Here is a 25,221-nt window from a genome sequence, read left to right as displayed (position 1 = left end):
TTGTAAGTGGTCCTTCCGTAAAAAAAAAATGTATTGTGCATTTAATATGTTTGTGTGTGAAATTAAGCTAAAGTACTGTTACTTAAGCCTATTTTTCGGTTGAAATGCCTACAGGATAATACGTGGGAGAAACGATAAAGTTATATAACAAAAAGACAATAGTTACTATTGTAGGTACTTACTATTGTTACATTCTATTGGGGAGGAGGGTCAAATCCCGAAAGTTGTGTAATCGGATTGCTCAAAATCGGTCATCGGAATGCTGAATAAAGCCATTACACGTGACAGAGGATTACTATGTTCATTACGGACGTTGATGACAGGACACACGCATGGAATTAATATCCATAAACACTACATTATTCTACGATTAAATCTGTTTTACCTTCTCGTAGGATATATCATTGGTTGACTATTATATACTACCAAACGACCGTTTTGTACAATGATGAGTTGTTTAGCACTAGATAAACTCAATAACAGAAAAAAATTTGAATAAACGGTAAATAGTGTCGTTATACAATAAACAAAATTAATGTTTCCTCTCAAATACAAAATTGTTGGAAATTTAAAAATACAATTATTGTATACATTTTATTACCATTAGTTATAATTATTGTAAAGTAACATAAGCGAATAAATAAGAATTATTTGTATGTTTCATTAATCATGCTTATGTCAAATTTCGTCATTATTATTAAGTCATAATTTTCAAGGACAAACCTCCACTATATAGTGATTATAAGAACTTAATGTTTGGACAGACATACTGACAAATTAGTGTTATTAAAACAACCCCAATGATAACCATCTAAACGCAAGCCGTTTCTTTGTACACTGATAAAGGATTATTATTTATATCCCATCCTATCTACAGATTTCCTGTTGGCCATATATTTACGCTAAATTACATAATGACAGTAGTAAAGCCTGTAAAATATATACGTTTTCGTACATTTCGGATAATTCGTTAAGCCTTGTGGCCGTTGCCCTCATTTAACCTCCGTCGGAAGTCTTTCGACCAATGATTGAATGCGTGCTCACCGATCGAAGCCCTTAACGACTATTCTTGAACGAATCAGAGTCTTTTCTAGGTCGAAAAATAGACCTAGCTGATGTTGTACTGCCTTATCCTCTAAAGTTTCCACGTCATGCGCATTGCCCGAGTGCATGTAATAATGTACCTTCTACTGAACCCACGCATGATTTTCACCAATGCCCCCTTCTTCTTTGAAACCAGTGCCAGAATAAGATTCAACGCTCTCTTTTCCACGGCAATGGCGATATCTGCGCTTAATTCGCTTCACTAACCTCGTGTAAGGTGAACCGCTCGAACCACAATAGCTACTAACACAACTGCTCCAATACTCTTTCACGATTCAAGTGTCAAAAAGTTTACTCCGAGTAACGTGGCGATAAGGTGTCAAAAAATGCACACAAGTAAGTACAGCAGATGAGCATCGATTTATTTAGTTTGATTTAAAATTTTAACGGTATTTGACTAGTAAATTGTATACTTGTGCACTTCTTATGCGCAAAAATTAAATATGTATTTTCAGCATCCCTAGTTCACCTCTATTAAATAGTAACTTAAATCATTTATTACGAATTAATGTTTTACTAAAAAAATTATAGATTATCACATCGTCACTTGGCGTAAAAATACCTACACAATTTTGGATAAAACATATTTTTGGTACCCCAAGAATCCGAAAAAAATGATTTTCATTACAAAGAGCTGTTAATAATAAATGTATGTGATGTTATAATTATACTATTTTTCTGTTAATATATATATATTTCAAAACTCCTAATCATTAATCAATAGTTGAATGAGTCATTTAAACAAAGACATATGTCATACAATTGCAATTTTTCACTGACCACAAATAACTTAATTATTCCAGAAATTTAACCTATTCTACACCTTTATCTATTTATACATAATATATTTTGCTGAGATCAAAGAAACTGGTCCTGTTTCACAGTAGTTCATCTTAAATGATATACAGGGTATTTTTTTAAGTGATCCACTCAATATAGCATAGGTTTAGTTAGTACTTAATTTAATTTTTTTTCGTAGTGTTTTGACATATCTAATAGCTTAATTTCAAATATCTCTTAATTTCTAATATCTAATACCTTAATTTCCACAATCATTAAAATCCCTTCCAAGTTAATTATTTTGATATAAACTTTGGAATATAAATGATAAATAAATAAATAAGGATAGTTTACTAAAATAGTTGACGATCGATACCACTTTTGAGTCATTTCTATTAGAGATATTAAAGTTTAAGAGTTAGGAAGGGAGAAGAAATGCGCGCAGAAAAAAATAACACTTCACTTCACCCTTCCTCCCGTCCTAAGCTTTAATCTTTAATAACTTTAAAAAAATTTAACCAAAACATGGTTATTGAACAGTCATAATGTGTAGTGAATTATTTTAAATCTCAAAAACGTTAATAAATAATATATATATATATATATATATATATATGTATATATATATATAAATATCACCTAATACATATAATACATATAATAATATATAGTACATCACCTAATAGTTTTAAAAGTTGATACAAAAATAATTTGGTGGGGAAGGGGTGGGTTAAAAATATAAGAGTTTATGGAAAATTAAGATCACGGTGTATAAATCACTACGAAAAATAAAAAAATTCACTAATTAAACCCTATGAGATATGAGTAGATCACTTTTAAAAAATCACTCTATATTTATATTTTTCAATAGCAGTATCAAGATAAAATTAATTAAAAAACAAAAAGTACTTATAAATTAAAAGGGTTATAAAAAGCACAAGTTTGAAAGTTGTCGAAACATACTTAAATTAATATGTACATAATTTCCTAATGTAATAAAAAGTATTAAGTTGGTAAAAAAAAAAACAATTAAAGCTCGTAATAGTAGATTATTATAATACAAAATGAATGTTACGTACCCATTTCATTATTCATAATTATTTGTTATGTAAAATACATGACCTAATCTATAGTAATTATTATTACTCGCTGTACCGTCACAGTCCACGATCATAAATTATATGAACTGAATAGGTTTCTACCTAAATGAACCTATAAATGAATGCAATAATACAGTTTTATTACTAACATTTTTTTTCTAGGGTCAAACTTTTTTTTAGGAACTTATCCCATTTACGGGGTTACCAAGTATTTTTTTATAAAATCACTTTTATTGACTAAAATAACATTACGGATACAGTTCAACTGTTGAATCGAATATAACATGGTATCCGTTTGTAGTAAAATAAACCACTATATCAAGTAATAACGCACATTAAAACAATAGCTAATAAAATCCAAAAAAATATTCATAGAAATTGCTTTATACGATTTTGCAGGCCGCCATAAAGAACGCAAATTGGAACGAATTTAAATGGGGTTGATTTATGATGCTATTCTGTATAATATATTATTATTTCAGAAAACCCAATAAATTAGTATGAGATACTATATAAAATGTACAATTTTTTAAGTTTCTGAAGAGAATTGTGTGGAATGTGTGAATTTGAATAATCTTACAAAGCGAAGCTATTTATTTAGATGCTATGCGATATTACGCGTTGATAGAAGTGACCGTAACTACCATAATATCTAAATATCATTGTATTTACGCTAAATGTCTTACGGATATTGTTCTATACTGATTTAGTATGATCCAAAAATTGGTCCTTGGTTAATAGTATTAACAAATTCGTACGGTTTTTTAAATATTTAAACGACAAAATCATACGAAATGAGGTATAATAATAGTTTTTTCGTGTAATTATAAAAAAAAAATTGTACTGTTTTTAACTGCGGTTATCGACCAGATCCTTACCGAGATGTCATGACAGGATAAATACATTAGCCATATATGTAAACAGACTATCACGAACCGTTGACGAGGACAAGGTCGCGGGTGGTGGCCTTGCGTGTGCGCTTTAAACGACGTTTGATTTTTAGGGGACGCGTGGGAAGATTATGAGATTTACTGGATCGGTCGACCACCGGTGAAATAGACGGACACGTAGGATTGTTAACGACGGTCATAAGTATACATAGGACGGAGTTGTGTAGTTGTAATGATTAATGTCTTATACAATAGACATCTGTGGCGATTCGGTGTCAAGGATAACGTGGAAAACCCATTTAGTGACCGCCATTACAACAATAGCGGCGGTTACTTCCGATTATAATCGTTACCCATTATTAAAATTAAAAAAAAACAAAAAACCTATAGCTAGACGTTCATTGTTACATTATTTTCATTTTCGACAACTGACCAAACAGCGTGACCAAATAATCCACCGGCGTCATTTGCGTTCATTTTATTCTTCCCGATTGCGAAATATATAGCTTTTTACTTATTCTTGAACCTTAACCCAAGCGTACGTTATCTCATATCTCTTCGCTTCGTTGTACATTGCATCTATTAAAAGTTTCGAAAAATTATTCACTTTACATAAATCTTGAACGTATAGCGCACTTAATTGAACATCTTGCTGCAACCGTTCTATTAACTGAATTACCTATCCAAAACGAGCATCCCCATTAATATTTTTGTCCGTCAAATAAGATTTAAAAAATTCTCAAATAGAGAAACAACTTTTATTCAAAGTGAGCTGTCCACCGTGTGGGTTGCCAAGAGATAGGTGAATTTTAAATAACATTTATAACTTGTATTAGAAAAGTTTAAAACATTTTTTGCATAGACTTATTTAAAGTTTTTATAGTGTAAGTTGTAACATTTTAGTCTGTATAATTACAGAATTCATCATCATTATGCGAGCTTAACAGGCCATGAACGCCCAACGCTGCCATCATAAGATACTACTAGACGTTACTAGACGGATTCGCTATTCATATTTATATTACAGTATTACACTACTTAAGTTTTGAAATCGGTGAAAGTTAAATAAAATGTAATGGATTTGTGTCAATCCAGACGAGTGAGAGATGTATAACAAAAGTACTGATTTGGATGTTAGTTTAGAGAAAACCTTTTTTCTATTTTATTAATAAAAATAACGTCTTGTAGTAATCGATTTTATTCTATTTCTTTTTTTTTAAACTCTCTAAAAGTTAGTTTGTTCCGAATGGCTTAATTCGTGGCGTTCCAAGCTACACCGCCAAATTCCAAAAGCGAACAAAGCAATGCCGAATAAAGAACTTTAATACAACTAGGACTGTTGTTTAAAAGCAATCAGTTTATATTTATTTTCCAAATTTTCCTATTGTACTGATATTTACCTTAATGATCTCGTACTATAGATCAAAAAATCGTTTAGCTGGCAAAGGATATCGAACGTAACGCGAAGCGGCGCTTCGAGCAGATACAAAATTATTTGCCTTGTAGTTTTGACAATTTCATACATGAAAGAGATGCCATTTTCCTCTTTTTTATCTGCAAGTCCGCCGGCCCCACTCCAGAATAACGAAAACGAAATGGATATTTTCATATTCCGCATTCAGCCAGACCCTGCGGGTGTGCACGGTCTGAATCGAATTGTTACGCTCGAATCGTTTTCTTGTTAGTAAACTATACTGAGTACGCACTGTTTGGCTGGCACGTTTACATAGTAGGCAACATGTTTTTAATTCAAAATCAATGTTTTCCTTTTCGCCGTTTTAATATTACGCATTTTTCTCGGCCATATTGTTTTAGTGAGAGATTATGTCGTGAAAAAAGGCGGCCGGAACAAACTAATTTCCATACACTGCTTTGGCTCGAGAAATATTAAATAACTATAAAGATACATCAACCGTTTCGATATTTTTATAGTAACGAAATACTATGTTATGCGATAGGAATTAAAATACGCTATATCCACCTCTGTTTTCGTCGTATACATTTTCTTTGATGCTATAATATCCTCTAGATGCACACATTTAATTACCGATAATGTCGCAAACTAACTACTCGTATGAGATCTTGGCGTTTCTTGAAAATTATACATAATGATCACATCGCAAGTTTATCAGAATTCATTTTCTCGCAACTGCTGTGTAAACATTGTATCTTTGAAGAAATGACTTAACTTTAAACTTTTGAACTTCATACTTTCATCAGCTACTGTATATGCTAAGTAAAAATACATTTCAAGATTTCAAACTCAAAGATTTAGTATAGTACAAAAAGATTAAGCAAAAGTACTATTTTTATTACTGGCCATTGTTTCAATATCGATACTCGATTCGAATATGCGTCTCGTCAGTTGTATTGTTATACATCTGATAGTTTGTCTTTAAGATTTGATGAAAAACTTTCACGTTTGCGTCATTTCACAAACATCTTATTTTGTTCAATAACTACAATAGTTACAACTTTTGTCTAACGAGTTCGTATAAAACAAAAAGTCCAACAAATGACAACTAGTTACTGCTAAAAGTTATAACGCAACGCGTACCGTTCACTTTATTAATCCCTTTTGAGTATACTATAATCTAAAATGTTTTTCCAGTTCAAATTTAGGCCATTTCGGCACGTGCCGTGTTAAATGACGTAATAACAATTATATAAACGATCGTTTAAGTGTTAAAACGATTTTTGAATTGGGTCATTTCTTCGGTATCATCAACGCAGGATATCAGCGTTATAACCGGCTAAAACATTTCACGGCACATGATCTCTTGTGAAGCCAACTCGTGTTACGGTTTTTCAACGCCAAATCATTATTATTTTATACGAAAAAAAACAATACACATTTTTACATTCAGCGGATAAACACCTTTGTACAATGTGTTCGTGTGATATAATAGCTGCGGTACGAACATCAGTGCAAAATTACAACGCGTATGGAGAAGTAGATAATTATGAATGAATTTCGCAACAATCTGAATGAAAACCAACAGACCACAACATAATATTCCCTCTGAACGTCCGTATTTGGCAACGGTCGGGCAGGTAGTTTAAACGAGACTATACTTGCCTCATAGTCCAGATTTATAAAATATCTTCAAAAAAAAAAATCTTATTCGTTCAACTCGAAAAATAATCATGTTTTCCGTCGAGCAAATTCTAATATTCGAGTATTTTTTTCTCAATACATTACGAAGAAATGTACATTAGTGCGATTCGTTGAACGTAAAAATGCTGCCATGACAACGTAACAGATCCATTACAGCTCTATGGTCCATAACTCATTTTTCAAATTGACATTTTTCTCGACAAAAATACATACTTTTAAAATTATATTTTTGCATCTATAAATTAAGCATAATTCGTTTTTATAAAAAATCGAATTATTCAAATATTATCAATGACAATATTATACGCGTGTTATAGTATTTTCATCATCATGACATAATCAAACATCTAAATTAATTCTTCTTGATAATATATGTGCACAAATAATAAAATTAAATATAACACTTTGTTTTAGGGCAACGGTTACACCTAAAAAAAAAAAACAAAATGCGCCTATTAGTTTAAGTTTAAATTGTTTTATTTAAGAAATGATCAATCCCACAATACGTCTCTTGGTAAGTAGCTACAAGGTAATAATACATTTTCCGTAAGGAATACAACTATTTTATTCCACCGCGAAACTACGAATAAAGCGTAGTACTGTAATCAAATCTGTGTACATAATACTGCGTGTCTCTATTAAAATATAAGTTGCTACGACTTGAAAATGTAATCGAATTTATTATTATAATGACCATTATGGTTTTATTCGATTGCGCACATCCTAAGATATTATGGAAAATATAAAAGCAGTTGACGTTCGAAACAAATCCGAGTGTTTTGAAAATAAAATAAATTGGTTTCGTGCGCCCATACAACACAAAGGTAGCAGGCAGTTAATTTGATAAAGTCGTATCCGAAAACTATTGCAATAAACATTTAGATGTGAACCCATTGGAGGATAAATAAATGTAGACAGCACTTGAGCGCGGATAACGTTTTAGAGATATTAAATTCATTTCGATTGTAATGTGCACACACGTTGTACATTTTTCACTTGTTTTCAGAAATAAATGGACCGTTAGCATTAGCGGTTTTGGTTTCGCTTTCAGCTGCCGTTGTCTTGGGCGATGATGATAAATGGGTATGGGGAAAATCCAACGGGCAGACTCGGGCTGATTCCAGAATCGGTTCGGCGTCTTCAGACGAAGTGCCGCACGTGGCCAGACCTATCTTACGAGACGTGACTGATCGCAGGCCAAATCTACTCTTCCAACCAGCCAACAATCCACGGTTGGATACCAAATTTTACAGGTATACACTTAAGGAATCAAATACATTTACAATTATGGTTAAGCTTCACGTTTACGGTTACGATTGGGTTTGGACGTTTCTGTTACTGTCTGAACACTTGTATATCTCTATCTGAATCTGAGGTTAACTCAAAAATCAGGTCACACATTACCCATTTTTGACATTGACCGTAAATCGTATGGTTTTTTTTTTTTAAGGGACGAGCCCCTGAGAGGGTCTAGGTACGAAGTGAACGAAGACTTTTTGCTGGACCGGGAACCGTTAATCCAACAGTCGGCAAATAACGCACCAGCGACTTTCGCAAACAGACCGTTCGAGAGACCATCGAGGCCTTTGTCTGGAGGTGGACCGGTCTATCAACCGACGCCGCTGTTGAGGCCGCAGAGACCTATCGTAGACTCGGTCAATTCTCCGTCTAAAAGACCTTTGCCGGCGGCTAGTGAATCAGCCGGATCTGCTGTGGGCATTCTTACCGGACCGGTGCCATCGTGGCAGGGCCCAGCGTTACTCAAGAACGGCGACCCGACCAACTACGAAAAGTGCAAATGCTCGTTTTCGTTCAATTGTAAATCGCCCGGTATCAAATTTGTAAGTGAACACACAAATACATATTATTATTTTATGGTGTCCGTTTCAAGATGTTTTATACTATTTCTTAACCATCTCTAGAGTAGAGCATTATTTCAATGAAAAAATTGATTAATCATTCGAGTAAATACAACTATATACTATTATTCAAGTTTTGAATCAATCAACTTGATTTCGAATTGGTTGTCGGATAGCAAAAATTATTCGATTGAACTACTATATTTTATCCAAATAATACGTTATTGCCGATCGGTTTTTTGTATTTAATTCGATTTGTTTTAGTTATTTATGTAACTACGTTTTGCCCAACTCTAGCCATTTCACACGTGCGTCGGAATCACAAGTCTCGAGATTACCGGAGTGTATAATATTCTAAACCGAACTCCACATCTAACTTTTCGAACGCGGTGCATAAAAGACGTACATATTTTCCAAATTAACGTAAATAACTGTACCGTTAACTTGAATAAGCTTTTATTAAAATGTTACACAGACACACGCTCCTATAGCGATATTACAAAACATCCGTTTGAAAAACTCTACTGTAAATCTACTTAATTTTCTGTTCAGTCACTTGAACCAAATATTACATTTTCTCATTCTATTCGTAGCACAACTTCGTGATTTTCGCTTACACGTCTTATTAAAATATACACACGTTTATGATATTCATGGAAAGACAGTTAAATTTTGTTGGACTATTTGGCGTAAACTGTACAAACATTAAACCACATAAAACACATTTTTATTACAGGGAAGTTGTGACCAAGGAAAGCAATATTGCTGCTACAACGACTTTGATGATCTTAATAATGCGGCAAGCAAGGAAGTCGACAGATACGGAGTGGGAGACCGTAGCGAGCCCATACCTTCCGTGCTGGTAGGTCCGGCCGCTAACAGACCTGGCTTGAGGCCAGGTATATACGGTCAGGTGGCCAACAATAATGTAAGAAACAAAAAGAATTGTAAGTGCATGGAAATCGCATATTAATACTAATTAAGGCTTATTTTTAACGTACCAGAATAATCTTTTACTACTGTCTAAAATTATATCTAAGGTCTTGAAGTCAAACGAGACATGTTTCATGGTCGTTCTATATACTCAACTTTTTTTCCCCTCGAAGTTAACATAGCATCGGGTGGGGCTAATTTGCAAAGACTGCCACTCGGTTCGATCGTCGATTAATCAAACAAGATATATTCTTTTTATTTGATATATACTCATTGTTATTTAAGCACTTTATTTATAATTTTGTCTTATTAACAATGTTTTAATTAGAAAACTGCTTAGAGATACAATACATTTCACACCTATCAAATTAAACGTGTTATGGCTATTTCTAACAGTTCCTTTATTCAAACCACATAAATAATACAAACATAATACTTAACAACTAAAATAACTAACTTTACCGGGAAAAAAAGGCAATAGAAAAATTGTAAAGTTAAGTTATGCTTTTTGGAACGGTATAAACTTTTAATTCCAAGAACAATATTTTTTATTGTTCTAAAAGCCATAACGTTTTTTACAACTGCAAACCCAGCTAAGCTATTAAAATATCATACTATTAATCATTTATATTAACATTTGTTTGTAGTTATAACAAATAATGTACATTTTAGCTTAGTATCGTTTCAATCGGAGAAAGGGTGGAGTGAAGTATTATTTTTATCTGTGCGCATTACTCAACCGCACTCCCGTCCTAAATTTTAAGCTCTAATAATTTTCAACATTTTCAGAAAATTATTCTTATTTTAAAAAGTTAGTTAAATATTTGCGTTCACATTTAAGAGTCAAAATTCGATAACGCTCTGGAAAATACTAAAAAATATAAATATTTGATAACTTTATAATATTGTACAATAACATAAAAAAAGTATTTGAAACCTACAAAATCGAATTCATTTTCCGAGTAAACGATATAGCAAACACGTGGATTTAAATTGCATTTGAGTTTTCATGTTTAAATTCAAAACGCTGAGAGAAAATATTATATCGTATTTGTTGATGTTTGAGTTTTATATATTTTTTATAACTTTATTTTGATGAAAAACTGGGAAAATATTTATTATTAATTATAAAGAAAAACTATTTTTTTTTTTAATTTTGTTCAATTATTTACAAATGTATAAATGACTATTCTCTGGCTTCTTATATCAATATAAAGTACCTTACAATATGTGCATAAATATGGTGTTTGTAACTTTTCATTCACATAACATTATTCCACCTATTATGCCCGGTGTTCATCTTGCATAGAAAGTTTAAATTGCATTGTGATGCATGTCATGGCTCATGTTTATATACTGAACTCCATTACATTAACGTTAGTTGAAGTGAAAAAAGTCTTCCAGATAATCACAAAAATTATTTATAAAAAAAAACTCCGAAATATTCAAGTCTTGAGTTAATTGTATTAGCCAGAACAGCCAGCGAGAGATAATTGGTGCACACGCAAAATACTCAGCTTAGTCCGTTTAAAATTAATTTAAAAATCCTTAGTAGTTAATGTACTCTTTATTAAAAGTAGTAATGTACATACATTATAAGGTTGCGAGTAGTTTAAAATTTAAAAAAAAAGTGCCTTAAACCCATCTCGAGTCATAAAACTGTCAATGGAAAATAATAACTTAGTTCTATTAATAAATTTAAGAGTTAAGTTAAAAGACAATAAATAATTAAATAGTGTACAAATGTTTAAACTTTTTTCACTGTTGATATTTTTCAGGAATTTATTGACCGGCCAGGTTTTTTGGGTAACAATGGTTTTCCGGGCGAACCTTTCGTCAACCGGAGGCCGTATGACAATTATAGAACAAACCCGTTTATAATTCCGTGAGTTTTAGCGAAACTCTAAATAAAAAATGTTAAATATACACAATTCAATGTTTCCTAAGTAAAATTCAAAAACGAGTTTTATTTTTAATTTATTTTTATTATTTTCAACAAAAAAATTGTTGTAGAATATTTTAATTGTGTACTATTTTATAATATAGAATAGAGATATTACACGCTATTTATACTAAATATAAGTATTTTTTACTTGATTATTGAATATTATATATTATATTATAATTATTCTCTATAAACTTTAAAACCCTTATTGTTTTATATTTTAACTCAATAATATTAATGTAATGTTTAATATTATTTATGGTTGCTTGTAGTAATACTGACATTGTTTTCTTTAATGAACTAAACAAATTTATTGACATTCGTAGTGGTCTGTTTTTATTAATTATTTGTACAATTAAAAAAAAAATAAGTATTAATATGCTGTTGGGTATAATATTATTAATTGTTTAAAATCGTATATTCAACTTTCAGTTAAATAGTATACCTGCTATATATTTATACAAAAATGTATGTTTGAATATTAACTTATGGAGAGTATATTTTATAATAAACTTTTTTTTTATACGAATTTGTATTATAAAAAACGAACCTAGAATAAAATTTGATTATATTACAAAAAAACATTAGCAGTTTTTTTTACATTTTGTAGATTGGACAAGTCAGCAAGTTTAATTTTTAGCTTTATGCGGAGCTGAAAAGGTGTTGTCTTTACAATTATGTGTTTTTTATTTGTTTATTTTAGTCGAAAGTTAAATTCAAAAATTTTAATCCAACTTTGGGGTACTGTTTAAAAATATAGTAGTAAAGTGTCGTTCGACTGCTGCTCGATTAGTAAAAATATTGGTACGAATAAACTACATGACGATTTTTTTTTTTATTATGATAGCTAACTTGATTTTATTTGTCCACAAATAAATTGTATGTTAATGAATTGTAATAAATATATATTATACAATATAAAACTAAAAATGTCTATATTTTAAATATCAAAGCATAGATAAAATATCAAACAAATATATATTATGATGAAGATTAAATCCTAGGTAACTAAACAAAATAAATATGCTTGCATAAATATTTACCGTATAAAAAAAACTAATAATTATAATATTATAATGAAACAAAACATCATAAAAAATTATGGTATCGATTATGAATAACTATAAACTATTATGAATAACTTCATTCACGGTAAAAAAATAACATTTTCGACTAGCTATATCGCAAGAACGAGAAATGTATATGAAAAAATTGTAAAATATCATGCCAACTCGTTGTGTTACCATCATGTAACGGTTAGCATTTGCCGGGCCTACACGACGATTTATTGGGTAACTTTTAAGAACATAAATTGTAAAGTATGGAGAGGAAAGGAGACGCCAATATACCCTCTCGCCATTCATAGTGTTATTTATATACACGTAAAAACTTCAAAGACAACAACTTGCATGAATCTGATTACTAAAAACATATAACAGCGACTTCTGCTTTCCAAACGGGTAAACATTAAGTAAGCCCTTCTTCATGAAAGAATAGTTTTATTTTGGTAAATGTGTTCGCTTAGTTATTTAATTTATCTCCACTATGACTTTTTAATTGATAGAATCAACAATTGAGAAGGAAACGCAAATAGGTTTACCGAAATGGTTACATTTGTTTAAGAGTGACATGAAAATTTATCGATTTTCCTTCTGCCATTTAATATTTTTTTAAAAAAATTAAAATTTAATGCCATAAAAACTATTCAATTCTTATGTTTCCGTGTGTGGTGTTAACTGATTTAATGTAATTTGTATTGGCATTGATTATAAATACAATTGTATTTATATTCAATGGTATTAGTTAAGTTTTGGGGAAAAAAACATTAATACAATAATTGGTAAACCGATGTCCGGTACTGCAGTTTACCTAATTTGGATCAGTTAATACATGTTTGGAATTCGAATGAAACCTAACTCAGAAAGTTAAAAAAAAATACATTAAATATTGTAAACTACGTTAATATAGGAACATGGGAAAAACAGAATTAGTTTAATGTGCGTTAAAATTGGTTCATTTTTTAACTACACTTCGTAGTTGTGAATATTATGAATGTATAAATTATTTTAGTAACCTAATTACCAATTTAGTCTGATCTTTATTAGTTCTGAAGTTGAATGCGTGTAAACACTGGTTAAAAATGTTTGCTGTATAACTCTGGATTCAAACTAACTTAGATTAACTCCAAGAATTCAACAAATATGTAAACGAATAATTGTATTGTTAAGAATAACTCCATGTAAACGGAAATGTGAAATGGATTAGTTAAAAGTGCATACCTTCACACATTCGATAAAAGCCGTGCATGTAAACATAAAATAGTTAGGTATTTACTTAACTGAATAAATATTTAGTTGCTTTAACTAAATACTTAGTTGGCCTAACTATTTATTTAGTTTACGCAACTATAAATTTAGTGTGCCTCAATATCAACCAGAATTAGAGTAAATCCAACTATATAAGTAGTTGTTCCGAGTATAGTGTATAATAAAACATTTAAAATATTTAAACCTATTTAATAAAATATAAATTATTAAACTAAATTATCCAGATAATATAGAACTATATCCTTTATTATATGATTGCTCCTATAACTTTTATTTAAAATAAAGCAAAAGTGTGTATACAAGTAGCGATGTATAAGTAAGCGACTTACCTATTGTAGTTATGACTATTATAGAGTAAAACAAAGCGCCGGTAAACGTCCACTGTCTTATTTCAGTATCTTCTTCCCCATCCCAGCCACTTCGTCGAATTGCAAATATAAGATCTTTTTCGAATGTTAAAAGACGTTCAGTCACATTTGCTGTAAACGTTTCTTGTTGAAGTACGGCTAATTCTCTGGTGAAAGTCCACAAATCCGTTGTCACATTACTGCGCATCACAGCGATACTTTTTTTTACCTTAAAAACAATTTTTAATAATTAATTAAACCATCATTTCTACAAGTCTTTCGTAGACAATCAGAATCCTGTCATATATGGTACTAATGAAATCGTACTAAAATTGTTATAACAGCGGTATAAAACAAACAAGATTGTCTATTGTTAAACAAATTATAAACAAATTTCAGAACCTTAAATTAATTACTATCCCCACAATATAGCGTAGGAAGTAGGTAATATTAGTTAATCGAACAATTATGTAATAAATCTTTTAACTTTGTTTCTTTAATAAAGTAAAATTATAGTCTAATGTTGTTTAATAATCCTTTGTTGGATTCGGCTAAATTTCTGAATTTATTAGAACATCAATTAATAATTATGAATTGAAAAGTTTATAAACAAAAGCTATTATAAGTTTTTTTGTTTTTAAACCTCATGGCATTCGCCTTTTAACTACATAAAATAAACCATAGGCTCATTCGATTAAAAAAATCTAATTTTAACAAACATCTCTTTTAATATTTTTTTTTAATTAAGAATTAACGAAGAAAACTAAAGGTGTTAAAATTGTACAGGTTTATTTTAATATTATATTTATTGCAAATAATTAAAAAAAATATATTTATAACTGAATAATGACTATAAAAACCGCTACCAAATCATTGACAAATAACATCCTTAAAAACAAATTCTACTTAAACTAGAAATTAAATCCCGATAAAACCAAAAGAAATTTCTTATCAAGGTCTAAAAGTTAAAGGTAAGTAAATAACAAAAATAGTCATAACTTTAACTGCTAAATTTTTTACACATTAAGCCCAGTTCAATCAATTTGAATAATCAATAATTAAATTAAATCAAAGATCTATTGTATTTTTGTATTTAAATATTATTAATTTGTACTTAAAGCTGTACCAAATATAACTATATATCGCATTTTTAAAATTACATTTCGGTATTATAAAATGGTATAATATTATGTGGTATGTATAAAATATATATTTAATATATTCAACACAAATAAGTACAAAATTAACACGAAGGATTTTCGGCTAAAGCCTCGAAATTAGAATTAAAAAACACAGGGAAAATTTTTAGTTATTTCTTCCCAAAGAAAACGCCTTAGGCTTTAAGGGTTTCCAGATCAAAGTATACGAAGAGAAGGGGATTTAATTAAATTAATTTAACCCTTTTCATATAATAATAAGTTGCTTAGGCCCTTCACAAATAAAATTACTAAATCATAAAGGGGTTTGTGTGCAAAAGAGCGATATAGGTAAACCTAAACTACTTTGCAAACGTATTTGATTAATTTTGACTTTCTTAATATATATTTTATTAACATATAAACATAATTTTAGTACTATTTATAAGTAAGTAAACTAAAAGTTTAAAACGTCATATAACATAATAATCATAATAAAAATGCTCTGTCTGTGGGTGTCATGTTGTATAGAAAACGTTTTGGTGTAAAACATTTATACTATTTTATCCATCATCCGGTAATTTACCAGGACTCTACAATAACAATAAAAATAAACAGAAATAAATAAAATAATATAGCAAATGAATATTACTTAAATTAATACAAATAGTACGTTAAAACTTTTTTTTTTTTTTTTCTATTTATTAAAGAGTATTTACAATCTATGCTGCAAGGCATAATAAGCAAATAGTTACATTGTTATGTATACAGAGAGAGGGAAAAAAAAATAAACAAATAGAAACGGTGATTTGATATGAGGAGGGAGGCTATCCAGTAATAGAACCCTACGTGATTTTTGTTCTAATTATTTTTAATTAGATTTGAATTATTGTATTAACAGATCTCGACACCAATGTCTTCGGAGTCGGCGAGGTGGATTTCCGGGGAGTGAATTAGAAGCAAGTTGAGATATTAAAGGGTTAGAATACGTTTAAACTTAAGAATCAAATTGTCAACTTGGAAGATATTTTTCTCAATATTCAAAAGGACTTGATAAACTTTTTAGTTTAAAGTAAAATTAATAAAAATCAAATAATATACATTTTTTTATGACACAAGTATTAAGTAGTAACGGCTTGGTGTGAAATGTTCGGGAAAGCCTGTCTATAGTTTTACAACCGTCTGCTAAAAATACTTTTTAAAATTGTACTTAAATACTTATTTATAAAAAGTATTTTGAAAAAATGTGGCAAAAATTAATATGGAAGAAATCTTAACACAAACTGTATTTAACCACAAAAACCGAATATTTATTTTTTTAATTCGCTTACTGTTACTTTTTTAATTCTGGAATTTAGGATCATTTGTTATTGCTTGATTGGAGTAATCAATGTTCATTTACTGTCGAATTCATAGTAATCTGAACTACAGGTAAAGAGGCCTCATCACCCTTCATTACCCCCACAATACTGCTGTTTATTAACGTCGTGAGATGTATCAACAATTCTAAATAACCATTAGCCGTCAGCAGTCATTGTGAGAATGAATTTTGAGTAAACATATGTATTAAAAATACATATGGAATATTCGATATAATATACAAGTACATAGATTAGAAAGTATTTTACAAGTACTTATAGATACTACATGTTAAATTATTTAAACACATTTGCTTAAATACATTTATTCAAATAAGCGAATACACGATTGAATTACAAAAATCAAGGCTGATAATATTCTGTTGAAAAATTCTGTGACTTTTGGGATATTATTTAATTTGCTAAATCATAACGATGACACGTTTAAGCTACAAAATATTGCTGAGTACAGGTTTTTTTTAACTGTATCGGGCTTGAAGGGTCAAGATGACGTAGGAACCAGGTTATATCTTTAATAATGCATACTAAATAATAAATATCGACTGATTGCAAAAAAATAATATTTATTCCAGGGAACTATAACTTAATATCAAGAAAATTCATACATTGATATTATAGATTGTTAATTTATTCATAAAATGTAGCAATCTGATTTATAAAGAAAAGACATGGTTAAATAAATCATAATAGGAACACAACTCACGAGAATTATGTTTTATTTTACTATTTGAAAACATGCGGAATATACCTGTTTTTGTTAAATTTTAATACTATTTAATCGTCTCATTAAGCTTGTGACTCATCCATAAAAAATATAAAATATCAATTCGTTAGAATTTTATTTAGTAATTTGTAGAAAGTCAGGTACTTGGTTGTTTCAAGGAGGTTTGTCAGCTTTATCTGTCTTCACTCGGTTTTTTCAGGTTATATTGCAAAGACATTGCATGTTTTTGAAAATTGAAAGGATCTTATGGTTTTCAACCCATTATTATAGAATTGTATACACTATTGTCTTATTCACGTTCCGCTATGCTTTATAATTTCTAGGTATATGTTATCTCTTTTTGCCGTATATATTTATATATTATTATTAGTGATGGGAATCCGAAAATCTGGATTTTTCAAAAAAACGCCATTTAAGCCACTTGAAAATCTTATAAATATTAAATACTATTACAATATAAATATGTGTAGGTACCTAAGTAAAATTTGTCGATAAAAATTTAAAAAAAAAAGACTCTAAACTTTGTCTACGAAATGCTTTTGGATAACGGATTTCAACATATCCGAAATCCAAAAGCAGTTTATCTTTTTGGTGATTTGTTTTATTTTTACATATTTATCAAAAAAATTGTACTTAGGTACACACAGCTTTTTATTGTAAAATTATTTAACACTTATATGATTTTTAAATAGCTGTTTTTTGTGAAAATCCGGATTTTCGGATTCCCATCACTATTTATTATACATGGTTAGCAGTATGAAATGTATAGTATTGATTCATTGGCTTCCTCCAGCGTGAAAGGATCTGCGAGTGTCGACCTCTGGGTTGCTATTTTCTTAAGGTGTGCTAAGCGGGTTTTATTCACAAATATCTTGCAGTTCCTTACCTCCGTAAAAAATCGAGAGAGTAATTAAAATTTGTATACTTTATTAGTATAGTAATTGACACCATTAAATAAATTAGATGAATTAAACATTTAGCCTTAGCTTATATTGAAAGACATCTCATACCTCAGTACCTCACACTAGCAAATTTAAAAAAAAAAAAATGATATTATCTCCAAAACTTTTATAAAGGAATTATTTTCTTCGACTATAATGCAATTTTCTTTTAATCATACAAATAAATATTAATACAAATTTGAACCTCCAACATTTTGCTTTTTTTAAGCAATGACCGATTTGCTTCTACTGATGGCTAATGACAAAACATATATTTTCAGTTCTAGTAATCTTATCTTGGTTGGAGAAGAAAAAATTACAATGCAGACCCTTCCAGAATTTGCACGCACGGTGTAACCGCTTGCTAACAAATACATAACTTCGGTCAAGTACACGCTTACTTCGATTTCGTGGTATTTTTCCAAACGTTCAAAGGCGAAGGCGCCCAGCAGACAGTACAGCACGACCATTGTGACCAGAAGCACGTGTAAGAACAGGCAAGTGAATATCTTCCAGGCGTAATACACCAAAGTCGTGCACCGGTTGGGAGTGTCGTCGTAGTCCATGTCCATCAACATTTTTAACAGGTTTGCTTAAACGCTTCTTTGGAAGTATGCCGGAAGCAAGTAAAAACAGTGTCACCCGCGACCGAACGAGATCTGCATGATTTTGTATTATAAAATATAAAAGCGCGATGGCGTTTAAATCGTGTATTCACTCCGTCGACATTAGTAGGTTTAATAAAAGGTTGTTAAAAACCTTTTTTTTTTAAAGTTATTGTTTTCGTCGATCACCAGCCGTTTTGGACGGGCTCAAAGTGATAAACGACTCCGTCGAGAAGCGAATTGAACGCGGCCGGTCCAGAAATAAAATGCGGTCCATCTGCAGCGGCTGTGACCAAACAAAAATGGATGCCGGCCGCGGTGCCGTCCAACGGACTAGCCAATATTTCCCTCATACGTGTGTACATATTATTATGTATGTATACAATAATAATAAGATGTATTTATAGCACCGCGGTAATTTCTCCCACCGTTTAAGTTAGCATAATATACACTGTACATAATATGAAATTTTGTAGTTTGTTTTCACGCCAACGCCAAAGATAATCGCCCCCTCGCCCACATGGGTTTACTCTTATATTTACAATGCGTGTAAAACCATACAAGGCCTATACGAGTTTGGATTTTTGTTTTTGTTTCTATATGCTGTCATTTTGGTGATGCTCAACAGTGCCTACCTTGCTAACGTTAAGTACATAGGTAATCAGTATTCCGCCGACAGCTGAATTGTAATAGTCCTGTTGTCTATACTTGCCAATAATCGGAGAGACGAACGTTTGTAAAAGGCAACATAGGCGCTGAAGTAAACAAAAAAAAAGTATGAAGTTTAATTTGAATTTTTTTAGCATACCACTCAATCCTTCGATTCAGGCATACCTATGTTTTTTGATTAAATCATTTCAAGATCCCCATACCACCTTTACGTATAACTTTTATGTCTTATAAGTTCGGCTTAGGGCAACATACACGGTGCAACGCAACTATTTTGAATTTCCTATTAACTAACGTTACATTTAAAAGTTTATGTCTGAACCAGTATGAATAAAAAACTAGCTAGAATGTAGTGTCGGCGCTACAAAATTTCTGAGTGCTAAATTATCCAAAACCGTTCGTTCTTCGTATGCAGAGATGTAAAAATATAGATTTGAGGTACTCAAAATAATGTTAAAGGCATACATATTTTGTATTATTCAAACATATTGTACTTCCACTTTTGTATCGATTTGGGATATCTACTCGTGTAAAATTAGTCCAAATATTAAAGATTTTTGAAAAGTTTACTGTAAATTATTGTAAAGTTAAATTAATGTAAATACTAAATTTGCTTAGAGGACAAGAGGTACCCGTGTTGATTTCAGCTGATAAGCGTCCCTGTGATATCTAATGTTATCAGTTATCACCAATTGTTATCAGTCCGCATAATTTAAACTTTTTGTCTTCTTAATAAATATATTTTGTTTTGAATTTTTAACACTTTTTACTTTTATGAATCATGTAAAAAGAAACATTCAAGATCTATAATATTTTTCATAAACAACCGTCATGCATCCAGATTTGTCACCTCATTTGCACACTGATGAGTGCAATAATCTTACTATCGAATTTAACAACTGTAATGTAGATGTAAGTAATTTTAATATTGTTGTTTTTATCAAATTTGAATTGCCTTACAATGTATAATACAATAGTTTAATACATTGTAATTTTTGTAAAGAATTTCACTAATCTTAATAGATAGTGGCGTCGTGGCCGAGAGGGTTACCGCGGCAGTGTCTCTACGCACTAGCCGTGGTTCGAATCTCGGTCGCTGGCCGTTTCTCTAGCTGGGCGGACAACCGTCTGGAAAGAGAAATGGCCATCTGACTGGTGCGAAAGGCAACGGGAAACCACCGCACCATAACCACTTCCCCAGGATGGCAACTCTTGTCTCTAGTAGAGCAAGAGATGTCCAAACCAACCTAACAGGTCATAGACTAAAAATAAAAAATAGATAATGTGTAATATAGATTTGTTTTTTTAATTTTACAGCATAAAATCTTGAGATTTTTCGGAAGTTGTGACAAAGCGTATGACCGAATGGTAAATTGCTTTCATTTAGAGGTAATTATTAACTGTTTACTCTTTTTCTTTAATATTATAAATGCTTAAAAATAATTTAAGAAGACGTACTAAACTATTCTTTAGTCTCCATACTGTAATTCTCCGTTACACCCTTTTCTCCCCTTAATTTAATTTTGACTGTCCATACTTTTAATTGACCATTTGTTGTATGATGATGGAATACTATGATTATCTTCATAATAGTTCAGAGTATACTGTAAAGCGCTGCTGAGTGTTGTTAACAATGTTGAAAAAACTGCTGTACAGTTGAAAATCAATTTTTTCTTTGTTGGAAAATGATGTATTATATAATTTGTAGAATAAAAATTATGGTTTTTTTTTTTTTGAATAATCTGACATGTTTATATATATATATAGTCTTGTAGGTAGTAGGTACTGTATTGTAGTAGGTAATACAAATAATAAACATAAAGTGGCTCGTTCCAAACCTATGCCACTGTTGCCAAATATTTATAACCTTTGTTTTTTTTTATTATTACTTATTCTTTTAGCGTAAAGCCAAACAGCTTCAAAATAATGAAAATGCATTGAAACGGCAAGCAGAAATTAGACAAAGAATATTGAAAGAGATGAGAGCAGAAAAGGAAATGGGTATAATTGATGATTAACATGTACATTTTGTAGGTTATAGAAATTATTAAATAAACATTACTTATTTTTTGTGGAGACTAGTTTCTTTATTTCCTTTCAGTACATAGGAACTAAAATACGATAAAATAAAAAATCAAACTACTGTGCAATGATATCAATCCAAATTACAAGCACACTATGTCCCTTAAATATTTTTAATATTAAACATAATAATAAATACAAACAATAACAATTATTTCTAATACTTGGTAACAGTAGTTTCATTACAACAATTAGTCAGAGTTATTAACATTTTCATCATCTTCTTTGTTATTAGGTTTCTTTAGTAAAGTGCTCAACATTATTCCCAAAAACATAATCCAACCAATGTGGTTATTTGAAATAAATTTCTCGCCACAGTCTGCTGGGTTATTGATATCCAAAGTTTTGATCTATTTAACAAAACATTTGATGTTAAAAATCCTAAAAAACTTAGTAAGTCATTTTGTTTGCCTAACTAAAACATTTTGGCTAAAATTAATTTAGTTAATCAAAGGTATCTAAAAAAGGAAAGGAAATTTTTATAATTGTATGATCTACAACGGAATTTGATTTTTACTGGGTAATATCTGTAACATTATACAGCGGGGACAATATTTTCAAGAACACATTATTTAAAAAAAAAAAATTAATTACAAGTATCCCAGTTTTTGTAAGCGAGTATCCCCCAAAATAGCTGGTTATCATAAGCTCTATTCGCTATAATTGGTTATTACTTGATTCCACATATGACCACCGGACACACATACTGCCATATAATACGGCCACATTTGGCCAGTACAAAGACCACATGTCATCAGACTACTTAATGACATGGCGGCAAATGAACCGAGCCACATTTTACTATTTGTTCCGAAAAGAACGGCTGTAGACTTAACATTGTGTTTTATGTCATCTTTGCAGTCCTGTAAAGTTCACAGTTATTTTATTAAAAGGTCTGTAAATGTATTTCATTAAAAATTTACTTGAAGACCATAGATAGTATCATAAAATAGAGTCCATGCAACACCAGCTGCGTAAAGTGGTAAACAAGCAGTTAAGTCTATTGAAGAATGTATGGCAGACCAACCTAAAAGAGCACCCCAATTGAACGTAAGACCTAATACAAACTGTGGCCAATAAGTAACACGCTTCATTAATGGATAAATGGTCACTAATACTGCAACAAAAACAAACAACCAATTTACAATCAATTTTACATGTCAAATTCACTTTTATGTAGCTTTTTAAGTGCAGTCAGGCACACTATCAGACAACCAAATTACTCAAACCGAAAAAAATTTCACATAATTGTAGATCAGACTTGATTAGCTATCGAATAATATGTACAAGACAATGTATTAAATAATTTATAGCTTACCTAATGAGCTGGCACCAACCACAATTGTGTACAAGTTGAGCTGTAACAAAACGATAAGACTGATACCTAATTGGCCAGCGAGAAATACCCAGGCATCAAACATTGTCAACGAATTAATGACTAGAGGCCGGTTTTTAGTTCTTTCTACCTAAATAAATATTAACTAGTTAATACATTTGTATACCAATAAACATAATGTAATATACAAGACTTACTTACTTTTTTAATATTTCATTACCTACTGTTGAATTTTATAAATAGAATTTATTTTAAAATAATACTAAAAAAATTTGATCAAAAGAAAAAGTGAACAGATTTAATAATAAAAAAAATCATGAATATTTATAAAACGGATAGAAAAATAATAATGTATTGTGTAAGGGAGGATTAGGATGGCCAACTCGTTTGTATGAGAAAAGAATAAAATAATTACACATTGTGCACATACTTTTTTATCAATGTCTCTATCCCACATATCATTGATAGTACATCCAGCGCCACGCATGGTAATTGCGCCCAGTCCAAAGAGACCAAGCATTTCCCAATTTGGAAAATCACCAGCACCCGACGCCAAAGCTATACTCCATGTGCAAGGCCAATAGAGTAGTAGCCACCCTAAACAAACCAAAAGTAATTTTAACGTCTAGGGATCAAATTGATTTTCGACTATTTACCAGTAGGTCTAGAGAATCGCATCAGTTCCATGTATGGACGTAGTGTACTCATGACTACGCTTTTTGGCTGGTCGACCGGTTTAGACTGTTGGGCGACAAGAACTTTACTGTTTATCGAACAAGATCGCACCAATGCAAAGTCGGTCGACAATGATGACCGACGGCCACATATCGTCTTCCTGCTTTCCGTCGACAACGTCTTGTAGTACACGTGTGAACTCGAGAGCTTTAATCTCGTGCCGACGCATTTGGAAAATGCCTGGAAAACATACAGCTAGTGTTATTAGTTGAGTAATTACGGATTCACCAGTACGATTTACATATAACATGGTTGTGTGGAGTCTGACAAATCTAATCCCGACACTTCATAGCGTTTAAGGTGAAGCACAACAGCCCAAATCGGACGAGAAGAAATAAATAGTCGAGATATCAGCAGCGATGAGTAATAAATATGAACGAGTATTTAATGGCTGCATGTATAATCAGTTATTTTTAATTATTCATTTGATTTTTACACGCTTCAGGGTCAGAAGAGCGAAGCGGAATATCGTTTAAAAAAATAACATTATCATTTATTATATAACATAACCCTGAAAATAATATTATGAGTGTACTTATCAGTTATCAATTTATCTCAGCAACCGCGGGAGTTTACAAAATAGTATTATTATGTCAGTGTTTTAGTTTCAGTAGAACCCGTCGGATGTCGCCATGCCGCATTCGGTTTCGCTGTTCACCGCTCGATCGCATGTTCTCACAGCTTTATCTTAGGATTTTCCAAAAAATCTTGAAACGATGCGAGTGTCGATTTCCCGTATCTTTCAAGTATAAATATGAATAATTGTAAAAAAACACTTGACCGAGTTTTATGAAAAAATTCAATTTACAAACGTTGTAACGTCTACATATCCCGGTCTGCAGCAAACGTGGATTTAAAGCTAAAAAACGGCATGATCTAATTGATTCTTCCAGATTCATATGGGATATGATGAATGGGTTTAAACTCCTAACTTGGAGAAGCCTGTGCCTTAACCTTGTTACGACTATCACAGGTCATACCCCTCTGATCCCTACACTAAGTAATCTGATTGGAAGTATCCTTTGATGCTTATAAAATACATGTTGGAATTGTTACCTGTATATTTCAACCATGTACTGATTACTCACTACGGTACTAATTTATAGTATTCTTACTTCTTTTTAATTTTAAGGAAGCCAAATAGCAATTGTACTTTCTTAATGTGTTCACAGCATTATAAAGTGACTAGGTCTTCTTCAATGCACCCTAAA

General features: G+C 31.0%; 4 protein-coding genes across 5 annotated transcripts in view; 2 read left to right on the top strand and 2 right to left on the bottom strand.

The window, feature by feature from the left end:
* The window catches only part of LOC126846904 (uncharacterized), a 30,851-nt gene extending 11,349 nt beyond the window's left edge, over positions 1–19,502 (bottom strand). The window contains exons 1-2 of the mRNA XM_050586758.1: positions 18,985–19,502; positions 14,386–14,632 (exon numbers count right to left, since the gene is read on the bottom strand). Of these exons, the coding sequence (XP_050442715.1) occupies positions 14,386–14,632; positions 18,985–19,161 (424 nt within the window). The 5' untranslated portion in view covers positions 19,162–19,502. The remainder of the gene's footprint in view (positions 1–14,385; positions 14,633–18,984) is intronic.
* LOC126846905 (uncharacterized) lies at positions 1,293–12,000 on the top strand. 2 transcript variants are annotated; one of them, XM_050586759.1, is made up of 5 exons: positions 1,293–1,440; positions 7,999–8,245; positions 8,443–8,833; positions 9,588–9,779; positions 11,563–12,000. In XM_050586759.1, the coding sequence occupies exons 1-5, from the start codon at positions 1,431–1,433 to the stop codon at positions 11,671–11,673; spliced, it is 951 nt and encodes a 316-aa protein (XP_050442716.1). In that variant the 5' UTR covers positions 1,293–1,430; the 3' UTR covers positions 11,674–12,000. The 2 variants fall into 2 exon arrangements, with proteins under 2 accessions (XP_050442716.1, XP_050442717.1); XM_050586760.1 differs by having other exon boundaries at positions 9,588–9,798; positions 11,563–11,681.
* Positions 19,503–20,550: 1,048 nt separating the features above from the next.
* On the top strand, positions 20,551–21,933 carry LOC126846283 (COX assembly mitochondrial protein 2 homolog). The gene is made up of 3 exons (XM_050585573.1): positions 20,551–20,769; positions 21,175–21,246; positions 21,759–21,933. Exons 1-3 carry the CDS (start codon positions 20,689–20,691, stop codon positions 21,873–21,875), a joined length of 270 nt encoding a protein of 89 aa, XP_050441530.1. The 5' UTR covers positions 20,551–20,688; the 3' UTR covers positions 21,876–21,933.
* On the bottom strand, positions 21,932–24,509 carry LOC126846282 (4-hydroxybenzoate polyprenyltransferase, mitochondrial). Its single transcript, XM_050585572.1, has 7 exons — positions 24,252–24,509; positions 23,932–24,190; positions 23,706–23,872; positions 23,258–23,405; positions 22,863–23,056; positions 22,614–22,802; positions 21,932–22,289 (listed from the first exon to the last, which is right to left on the bottom strand). Exons 1-7 carry the CDS (start codon positions 24,258–24,260, stop codon positions 22,131–22,133), a joined length of 1,125 nt encoding a protein of 374 aa, XP_050441529.1. The 5' UTR covers positions 24,261–24,509; the 3' UTR covers positions 21,932–22,130.
* Positions 24,510–25,221: the final 712 nt, after the last annotated feature.

The sequence above is a fragment of the Adelges cooleyi genome, unplaced genomic scaffold, assembly GCF_023614345.1.
Source record: "Adelges cooleyi isolate 19-005CV unplaced genomic scaffold, UGA_ACOO_1.1 ACOO_flye_CR_arks_rails_tigmint_CR_PRNA_9, whole genome shotgun sequence".
NCBI lineage: Eukaryota > Metazoa > Arthropoda > Insecta > Hemiptera > Adelgidae > Adelges > Adelges cooleyi.
This window is presented reverse-complemented; position numbering and strand designations above follow the sequence as displayed.